The 12,567-nt window shown below is 18.7% G+C and overlaps 1 protein-coding gene across 1 annotated transcript; it reads right to left on the bottom strand.

The window, feature by feature from the left end:
• Positions 1–3,573: 3,573 nt before the first annotated feature.
• Positions 3,574–10,770, bottom strand: PADL01_1223200 (transcription factor with AP2 domain(s); the record flags this gene model as incomplete). Its single annotated transcript, XM_028683190.1, has 1 exon — positions 3,574–10,770. One exon carries the CDS (start codon positions 10,768–10,770, stop codon positions 3,574–3,576), a length of 7,197 nt encoding a protein of 2,398 aa, XP_028539393.1.
• Positions 10,771–12,567: the final 1,797 nt, after the last annotated feature.

The following is a 12,567-nucleotide window of genomic DNA, read 5'->3' as shown; positions in this document are numbered from 1 at the left end:
AAAGAAAAAAAAAGAAAAAAAAAGAAAAAAAAAGAACAAATTATTTAAGGATTACACAGTATGTATTAAACAATTTACAATTCTTTTTTTTTTTTTTTTTTTTTTTTTTTTTTTGTGTGTTTTATTCTCTCATATTTTCATCACTTTTTTTTTTTTTTTTTTTTTCCTTATTTCTAATAAAAATTAAAAATTATACATTCTATTAGTAAATAAATAAATATATATATATATTATTAGTATATTATATATATATATATATATATACATAAAAAAAAAAAAACACAATTGAATTATTATTATTAAGTAAAAAGCAAAAAATTAAATGAATAGGGAAGTTTAAAATGGTAATTGAAAACAGAAATAAAGAAAAGAAGGAAAACAATAAAATATATATGTAATTAACAAGTGTAACACAATACTATTATATATGTATATATATGTGTATAAAAAAATAAAAAATTGAAATTCTCATAATAAAAATAGGTATTAAATTATAATATTAGTATGTGTTATTATATATATATATATGTGTACTTCAAAATTTTATGTGTTTTCTATGCACTTTTATTGCACAAATATTTCAATGCAATATATGTTTATATTTATAATAGGAAAAAAAAAAAAAAAAACACAATAAAGCGATTATATGTAATTTCTATATAACATTTTTAATGCAACATTAGGGAAAAAAGGAAAGGGAAAATTTGTTTAAATATATAAAGTTAATATTATATATATATAATATGTATAAATTTTTTTTTTTTTTTTTCAATCAAATAATTTTACACATTTTTAAATATATATATATATATATATATATTATTATAACATAAAGCTAATTATACTATTAATGAAAAAATAAAATTATATATATATGTATATATATATATATTTATGCACACACAAAGAAATTTTTCTTATATTTAGTAAATTTTTATCTGACTTGTTCACGTGAAATATTATATAATTAAATAATTCTCAGAAAAAAAAGACTTTTTTTTTTTTTTTTTTTTCTTTTTCCTTAATATTTTTTAAATGTGTAAGTTAGAAATGGAATATAAAACATAAGTAAAAAAAAAAAAATTAAAATTAATAATGTTAATACAGCTGAATAATGTGTTAATGTGTATATAATATATATATATATATATATATATATTATGTGTATTAAGGTGAAGATCTTTTTTTTTAGTGTGTAATTATTGGTTATATAAATTATTATGTTCATGAAATAGTTCCACTATTATTTACATTTTTAAGATATTTATTAAATTATTCTTAAAAGTTTTTAAAAAATATATATATTAAGTTTATATTTTAATAAATTTATTTTGATCAAGTATAATTTTTATTAAAAATATTTTGCTTCATAAGAATTTAATTTTTTGTTCTTTTTCTTTTTTTCTTTTTTTTCTTTTTTCCATAAAGGAATTTTATACACACAACATATATATTATATCTATATATATATATATATATATATATATATATATATATATATATATATATTTAAACTGGTTAATTTTTGTTGTTACTGTTATATTATTTTATTTTAATTTTGTTCTTGAGGTTATTTTTCCTTTCTTTTTTTTTTATTTTTATTTTACTCATGTATTAAAAAAAAGAAATCCAAGACATTGATTTATTAAGCAACATATATATATATATATATATATATATATATAATCCTCTTATATATATTTTTTTATAATATATAATTAATAAATTTATCTTCCACATCAATATATAATTTTTTATGTAATAATTTGAAAGGTTGCAAAAATATGTGCATGTCAGGTTAAAATTTTATTTTTATTTATTTTATTTTTTTTTAAATATAAACACACTGGATTAGCTTTCTTGAATTTATATTATAAAAAAGAAAAAAAAAAGAACACATATATATGTAAGAACAAAACCAAAAGATCTAGTCACATTCTTCTAAATAAGAGAAATATATGCATTGCATATACATTTAACATTTTATAATATAAAAATTAAAATGATTAACATTTCATTATAAGAACATATATATATATATTATTTAATTAAAAAAAATAAAATATAATTAGAATAAAAAATTAAGAACAATAATAATAAAATAAAGTCAGCATTTTTTCTTTTTCCTTTTTATAAAATAGAATTATAATGTTTTTATTAAATAAGAACATGCTAATATTTTTATTTATTTGAATATCAGGTTAAAATAATATATGCATATAAACATATGTATTGTATTATATTATATATATATAATAATTATTATGTATCAATATAAACAAATTAATGTTTTCTTATATTTTGTGATTGGTTTAAATTATTTAGGCATATTTATTAAAAAAAAAATAATGTAATAATATTTTTATTAAACAAAAGGAAAAGTTTATATGCTTTGTTTAATTAATCCTTTGATCATAACATTTCTTATTCCATATTTTTTTTCAAAATTTAATAATTTTTTATAATATTATAACTATAAATAATTATTAAAGCTTAAAAAAAATAAAATAATTAAGACTATATTATAGTGAAATTATATGTATTTTGTTAAGCTTAATTTGGATTTAAAAAAATAAAAATAAATATAATTTTATATTTCATAATAATGTTCCATAAAAAAAATACATGTTAATAATATTATGAACTATTACAGTTTGCTTTTTTTTAATTATAAATTTTTCCATTTTTGATATTTCATGTAATACTTATTGTGTGAAAGGAAACAGCATAAATAAACAATATATATAATAGTAGACATATTTAAGCATAAGTAAAAAAAAAAAAAAACTGAACTCTTATATTATATAACATATGTAATATATATTAATTATTTTATGTAATAATGTATTACTAATTGAAAATTGTGTTTATTTTTTATAAGTATGTCTTGAGAAATTTAAAGACATACAGTTCTCATAATGTGGAATAAAAATTTTTTTTTTTTTTTTGAAATATACATTATATGTACACATATACATGTATGAGTACACTCTTTATATTTAATGTTTACATTGAATAATAAAAAATATATATATATATATATATATATATATATATTTATTATATTTTTTTTTATTTATTTCAATTTCTTTTTTTTTTTTGAAAACTTTATATAATCATGTTTTAAGTGTATAAAGCCAAGTTCATTTTAATGATATTATTTTTTATTATTTAAGTATTATAGGTCATTTAAGTTAAATATTTAAAATATATGTATAATTATTTAAGGAATATATATATTGAATAATATGTATTTTATATGAATCCTTAAGCAGGCTAATAAATAAAAAAAAAAAATAAAATAAAATGAAAAAGCAAAATTGTAAGCATAAAAATATATACTGTTTTGTTATAATATAAATATATATGTAATATATAAAAAGAAATATTAGGAATATATGGTTATTTAAAAATATGACAGGATATATTTTAAAAATAATAACAAAATTAAAAAAAAAAAAAATTATATATAATATATTTAGTTATACGTAATATTAAAAAGGTATTTATATATATATATATATATATATTTATATATATTTTAAAAATTTTATAAAAATTAAAGATGACATATTAAGTATTCCTGTTGTTTCCCCCTTTGTGGTAATAATTATTTTGAATACGTTTTTGCACATTATAACTATTATTATTATTGTTATTATTTAATATGGAATTGTCATTAGGTGTATATTCTGATGAAGAGTTAACTTGTGTATTAAAATTATTGTTTGTATTATATGAATTATTATCTATATTTCTTATATGATTTGTATTTGTAAGAAAGTTTTTATATGATCCATTTGTATTACTATTACTACTACTACTATTATTATTATTTTCATTTATACATGCTTGCAAATTTTGAATGAGTAATTTTTCATCCATAATAGTATTTTTGTAAATATTATTTTCTTGGCTAGATATGGAAAGTTGATTTTGTGAATGATGATTATTTATATCATGTTTTATCTTTATACCATTTTGTTGTGTTCCCCCTTTTATATGCATATAAGGGTAAGAATTTTCTGCGTCTTTTATATGATTATATTGTTGAAATGTTTGTTTCTTGTCTTTAACATTGAGATATTGGTAAGGTACATTTTTATTATTTAATAAGTTATTAAATGTTATGTTAGAATTATTATTTATATCTGTATTGGCTGATACATAATGTTGATTGTTATTATTATTATTACTACTACTACTACTACTGTTGTTGTTATCATTTTGATTATTGTTATCTATATTATTTTTGTTTATATTATTATTATTATTTACAGTTTGATTTACATTATTCGTATTTTGAATTTCTTTAATTTTTGTTTCCCAGTTATCACCATAACATAATTTTAAATAGTCTCTTTGTTGTTTTAATAAATGCATTTGTTCTTTGGGAGTACTTTTTTTTAACTTCATAGTTATAGCCATTCTCAAGGCACCATCATTTCCAAATCTTTTAACATTAAAATTTTTACTTAGACGTCTTCCATTTTCCCACCATCTACATCTCCATGAGCAATGTCCTCTTGTTGTATCTTTCCATACACTATGTATTGGATGATTAGAATCTAATGTATTTCTACCTCTCATTCCTTTTTGTGGTAATATTGTTGAATTAAGAATAATTTCATCTATAATTTCTTTTAGATCTTCATCTACGTTTAATAATATTGCTTTCTGTAATTCATATCTTCTTTTCATCAAATCTTTCTTTTTATTGTATGAACTATTTTCATACTTGGTAGAACTTTTTTCTCTACCTAAATTTAAATGAGATGTTGGTAACATATTCATAGGTAATAAGTCCTTATAATGAATACCATATTTATGTAATATTTGCATGTTGTCATTTCTAAAATTATTTATATTCATGTGAGGATTGTGATTATGTGTCAGACCATTGTTTGTAAAATTATTTATTATATTACTATTATTGAAACTGTTTGCATTATTATTATTATTATTATTCATGAAAAGCATTTTGTTATATAAAAAGAATGGGTTAATAATATTATTGTTACCAATACGATTATTATTATTATTGTTGTTATTCTTGTTATTATTATTATTATTATTATGGTTCATATTGTTATTATCGTCATTATTACCATCACCATTTTTCATACTTACATTATTCATATTATGATGTTTAAAAGGTATACAATTATCAATATTATTATTTTCTTCATCATTATCATCATCATTATTATTACTATCTTCATCATCATTATTATTATCATTTTCGTTAATATCATCATCCTCATTATTATTATTACTATTTTGATTATTCACATTTTTATTTTTATAACGACCTTCTTTATTTCTTACCCGTACACCTTTCAATACATTGCTTATTATATCATTACGGATAATATTATTGTAACTCATTTGTGAACTACTGATTCCATTCATATATCTATCATTATTTATACCATTAACATAATTTATACCATTTATGTTGTTTAGGGTCATATTTTTATAAAAATAATTTAATTCATTAATATTATTATTCATATAATTATTTGGCTCTAAATAATTCATATTATTAACATAATCCTTATAATTCATATTATTAAAGAATTGGTTCACGTTTTCATTATTAAGGAAATTCATTTTGTTATTATTGTTATTTATAAAATTTATATTATTAATATTATTACTTAATACATTAGTAAGGTAGCTAAATTTTCCTAGGTTGGAACCATTAAGGCTCATACGATCATCAGCAGTTTCACAATTATTTGTGCAAGAACTATTATTATTATTACTATTATTATTTCTACCATTATTATTATTATTGTTATTATTATTATTATTATTATTATTATTATTATTATTATTATTATCGTTGTGATCATTGTTATGATATTCACTCTTTATGCCATTTATACCATTACCATTCGTACAAGCATTATATTTTATATCTGTATTATCCTGATTATCTTCATAGTTATTTTTATTTCCTTCATCATCCTTATTATATTCATTATTCATGTGATAGTTATTGTTCATAGTATATACATAATTATGTTTTTTGGGTAAATGAATTGTATCTTTATTATTAGTACATTTGTTTTCGTCATCTTTATTATTATGTCCCTTATTATAATTTTTGGTTTTTCCTTTTATCTTTTTATTATGATCATTTTCTTCATTATTATTATTATTATCATCATTATCATCATCACCATCTTCTTCTCCATCTTCTCCATGTTCTCCATTTTTTCCATACATATTTCTTTTGTGGTTATTATTTTCTTCATCATCCTCATCATTATCATCATCTCTATTGTTCTTATTACCACCAAAATTACTATTATTATTATTATTATTATTATTATTATTATTTCCATTAGAGTTATTGTTATAATAATTATTATTTTCGTTACTATTATATTCGTTCTTTTTATTTCTATGATCATCGTTTTTCTTACCATTATTAGTATTATTGTTTTCTCCATTTGCTGAATAGAATACTCCATTGGTATATGGATAATTTTCAATAGAACCATTATCATGACTTTTTATATTAGTTGATAAAGAGTTAATAGAATACATATTATAATTCAAACAAGAACTAGTATGTTTGTTTTGGGTATTTTTCTTGAAATCATTATTAATTTTATTATTTTTAATAATTTCTTTGTTACTATATTTATAACCACCATTATTATTATAATTACTATTATAATTGATATTGTTATTTTTTATGTTAACCTTGTTCCTTTTTTTAATCTTTCTTATGATACAATTCTTCTTTCTCTCTTCTTTATTTTTAGATATATCATCATTCAACAGTTTTTCTTTTAATGAATTTATATTAAAAATGTTAGCGTCATTTATATTGTTTTGATTTAACATAACAACATTATTATTATTATTATCATTATTTTTTATATCATGTGGTAAGGTTACCAAACAACAATTTTTGTCATAATATGTATTATAATCTTGTGTTGAATTTATTGGATAATTATTTAGTTGCTCATTTTTTGAATTGATATTGTGTAAATTAACAAAATTTATATTAATATGATCAGTGGATATAATATTTCTTTGTTCATTATTATAAGCATGTAAACCTTTATCGTTCATAACAGAGTCATTTGAAAATATATTTTTACTATTTACATAAGTATTAATATTTGTAACATTATTTAATACATTATAATTAACTTCGTTAGGAGCACAAATCATATCATTTATCCCATTAGATATAATAAGGTTACTATCAGATTTTTTACAATATATATTATTTTTATTTTGCACTTTGTACCTTAATTCTTCATAAGAAAGGTTATATACATTTGTAGGTGTAATATATGGTGTATTATTAGTAGTTTCATTTAATGTATCATTTAATGTATCATATAATGTATCATTAAGGGTATCATTTAATGTGTCATGGTATGTTTCGTTATAGTCATCATTATATGAAACATTATATGAATCATAACATGTTTCATTAAATTCTCCATCGTATATACTATAATATGAATCATTATATACTTCACTGCTTATATCATTATATGAATCATACGATTGATCATTTATTGGCATGCTACCATTAATCGATTCATATGAACAATTGATATTATTATTATCTGAAGGTTGTAATATAGAATTGTTGTTATTAAGTGTGTTATTATATAAGGTATTATTTTGATTATAATTATTCAAATAATTATAATTATCAGAATCATTCACTATATTATTACAATTTTTAGATACTAATTTTGTATGATAAAAAAGATTTTTATTATTTGGTTCTGTATTTTCATTGTAATAGGAATGATTCAATATAGGGTTAACAGTAGAAATATTATGCGTCAATGGATAAATATTATTTATATTTTGGTTTTTATAACTGTTCATATTCATATTATTATTCAATGTGTTATAAACCTTGTTCATGTTACCATATAAGTTTTTCTCTTTTTCATTCATAACTAATTCATTAATAACATTATTATTATTATTATTATTATTATAACAAGGATTTATTAAAATATTGTAATTAAGAGATTTTAATTTGGTATTTTTATTTTCCTCTTTACTAGATAGACTGTTCATTATATTTTGATTATTAACATTTTTAGACTTACATACTAACAGTATATTATTATCAAAACTGTTATTATTATTATTATTATATTGAGATATATCGGATTCGATATATACTACATTATTTTCATTCTGATTACTATTTCTAAGATCCCTATTTTTGATACATTTTAATTTTGTATGAGAATGTATTTTCTCATTTATTTTTAGGCAAGTATTAGTTTTTCCTCCTTTTACTACTTCATTGTTTATATCCCCATTGACGTTTGTTAATTCATTAGATGTATTCATATTATTCATACTTAAATTTTTAAAATTATTAGCATTATTATTGAAATTATTTATATTCGTAACCTTAATATTTGTATTATTATGACCATTGGAAAAAGATACAATATTTTGTAACCTCATATAAAGTGAGTCATCTTTCTTTAGACGACTGAGTGCTTCACCAGATATATCATACAAGCATTTGTTATTATTACGATTATTAATATTATTATTAGTAGTATTAGTATTATTACGTATAGTATTATACTTGGAATTATCTATATATCTCATTGTCATATGTTTATTATCATTGTTTACATCTTTTTCAAGAACATTAGGTTGAAATCTAAGATAATTTTGACGTAATGCCTTTTTGTCAATATTTATATTAGGATCACAAATAGTCAAATAATCATTCCTATTACTATAAATATACTTATTTAATTTTATATTATCTAATTTATCATCATCATCATAATCATAATTTAATATTGAATACTTCGTTGAATCATAATCATTACTTTCTCTTTCTTTATCTGTTAGAATATTATTATTTATATTGTTTAATACTTTAACATTTTTATTGTGAGAATAATTATTGTGGAACACTGTATTGTTGTTATCATTACATTGTTTTGTTATATTATAATTAATTTTATTTTGGTAGTTATTATATATGTGAGTTCCCATATCAAGACTATTTGAAGAATGGGAATTTAATATAAAATTCTTTTCCTCCATGTATCCTTTAAATGAATCATTGTTTGAAGCACTATCATTATAAAAATAATTATTATTATTGTTATTATTGTAATTATTGTAATTATTATTATTATTGTTATTATTGTTATTATTATTGTTATTGTTATTATTGTAATTATTATTATTATTATTATTATTGTTATTGTTATTATTATTATTATTATTATTATTATTTTTATTGTTTCTCTTATTTTTATTGTTCTTATTCTTTCCTTTCTTCTTGTGTACACCTTTCATATTACATTCATGAAAATATTTTTTTCTTTTATTTTGATATTCTTCATCTTCGTCATCATCATTTCCATTATTACTATTTATATTATTAATTCTCTTCCTATTTTTAGTTGTATGTGAATTATTAACACCTTGGTTACTGCAGTTATTATTATTATTGTTGCTGTTATTTTTATTTTCCATATTACCATTTGCTGTTCTTCCACAACTACAATTACAGAACATATGGCCTATTTTTATTGTATCTATAATAATACACATATTTTGTTTCCTACTTGTATAAATATCTTTACCCATGTTGAAACATGTATTTAAATTCATGCATGTATGACTACTATAACATTTCTTATGAAATACATTTTTATAATATATACTACATAGAATAAAATACATTTTACCAAATAAGTGTTCTTCTATATTCATTTCAAGGATATAACTCATATTAATTATGTCAGTTTTAAAATCATTAAAAATATTCATATAATAAGAAATATGATCCACTGGAATATTTGTAATTTCATATAAGTCACCACCTTTTCCTTTAATATCATAAAAGTTTATGACATCGTTATTTTTATAAAGAGAAGAATGTGCATCATCATAAAGTGTAATATATTCTGAATTCATTAAAACGTATAATATGCTTAGATGTGAAAATATTCTTTTATATTTCATCAAAGGAATGGTATTTTTAATATTATACAATTTAGATGAAGGAAAAAACTTCATGTTAGATCTTATTATAATTTCAGCATATAGTATAGGAAAAAATAATACTTTTTCTTCCTTTACAATAAATAGATGTAATTTGTCTATATTATCTCTTGATAATATGTAATTATTCATATGATTCATTGTATGTTTGTGTTTATGTGTATGACATATTACATCCTTGGTAGTACAACAATATATACACTCATTTCTTTTTTCCTCTTTTCCTTTTTTTATTAATTGCAAATAAAAATTATTTGAAACATTATTTGAAACATCATATTGAGAATAATTTTCTTCAGATCTATGATTTAACAACATATCCAATTTTTTACATATCGTTTTATTGTCCCTGCAATTATTAGATACATTTTTGTTAGTTTTCAATAGTTTGTTCTTAATATACATTCTTGAATCATTATGAATCGTATCATCGAGATTATAAAATTCTTCGTTGCATGCTCTCTTCCCATTCGAAATATTATTAAATGACTTAATGTCAAAACAACTTCCTTCAATTATTTCATACACATAATTCTTCAAACATTTGAGTAAGTTTAAATGTTTAGGTTGCATCATATTTTCTTCAGAACAATTAGTTTCTATGCCATTTCTTGGGATATAAGGAAAAGTGCATTCCTTTCTTGTCTGGAAATTAAATTCATATCTGCATGTCATCGAAGAAGGATATACAGGGATATCAAAGGGATATAATATCTTAGCGGTCATCTTTTTAAATATTCTTTATTAAAGCTAATGATTTATTTATTCGTATATGATAGTACGGTATAAAAGGGTTATATATATATATATTAACGGGTATGTATATGTTGGTACTTCAAATTTAGTATATCTAAATTAGTACCTATATAAAGGAGATATTTGGATGTACGTACGTATATATAGATACTTACAAGGTTGTAATAAAAAAAAAAAACTACTAATAAATAAATAAATAAATATATATATATATATATATATATATATATGTTAAGAGAAAAAAGTTAATAATACAAAAATGTAAATACAAATGTTTATTATAGGAAGTGTACAATTTAAAAATGTGTAATGCAAGTTGGATATTTAAAATTACAAATAATATAGGTTGACACGTATAGGAATTACATTAATATTAAATATACATACAACATTAAAAAAAAAAAAAAAGAACCAGAACAAATAATATATATATATGAAAAAACATGCACATAATATGTAAAATAGTTATATCTTATATTATACGTTTAATATACCTTTTCTTTACAGAATATATTATAAATAAAAATAACATTTAATAGTAATTATATTTCTATCTTTACAATATTATTATCTAAGGTATAATGTATGTCAAAATAAAGCACCATGCAGATATACATATATATGACCAAAAATTTAAAAAAATATTATAATTTATTCATAATAATAATACAATAAAATATATATAATAATTAATAACATATATATTATGATATAAAACTAAAATAGCGTCTCAAAAAAAAAAAAAAAAAAAAAAAAAAAAAAATAATATTAATATATATATATATATACGTATATAAATTTATATATCTCGACACCCTTATTATATATAACGATCTACGTAATATATTCTCAAAAAAAAAAAAATACATTCAATGAATTATTATCAATACATAAATACATATATTTCTATCATTTTATATTACAATAGCATATTAATACTTTAAAAGGATAAATAGAAAATATTTACAAATATATTTTTAAACATATATTTATATGTAGTAGTTTTTAAAAATAAGCTGACTATTAATGTATAAGGCATCCAATAAAATATATTATACAACAACAAACGTATTTAAAAATTACATATCAACTAATAATAATGTATGATACAAACAGAATATAAATACACTAATATGGAAAATAATAATAACTTGTTATATATATATATGTATATGTATACAAAATATATGATAGTTCTTTAAAATAAGAATGAAAGGACTATAACATTATGTAACATGTTACTTTTTATTCATACAAAAATATAAATGTATATATAAGTATATAGTTTATTATAATATCTACAAGCGTAGCTATTAATAAATAATATATTAAAACACAAAGCCTATAATCTAATATATGAACTTACATATATATATGTATGTATTTTATTTTTTTTAAATAAATATATAACAAGCATATATATATATGTATATTCTGAGCTTATGATGAAAAAAAATAAGTATTCTTATCTCTCACGGTTCACATCTCAAAAAAAAAAAAAAAAAAAATATTTATATATATCTATAAATTATATTGAATAAAATAATATATTATATAATTATTAAAATATAAAACCTATATAATTAGTTACAAACAAATATGATAAAATAAATATAAATACAATTAAGAATAAATAAAAGCCATATTATGAATTTATTAAAGTATTTTATGTTATTCGTGTATATATACAAAAAGCACCACAATAAATAAATAAATAAATATATATATATATATGTATATAAGTATTTATTTTATTCAGCATATATA

This window comes from Plasmodium sp. gorilla clade G2, assembly GCF_900097015.1.
Source record: "Plasmodium sp. gorilla clade G2 genome assembly, chromosome: 12".
Taxonomy (NCBI): Eukaryota; Apicomplexa; class Aconoidasida; order Haemosporida; family Plasmodiidae; genus Plasmodium; species Plasmodium adleri (nom. inval.).
The sequence above is the reverse complement of the archived record's forward strand: the minus strand, read 5'-3'. Positions and strand labels throughout refer to the sequence as shown.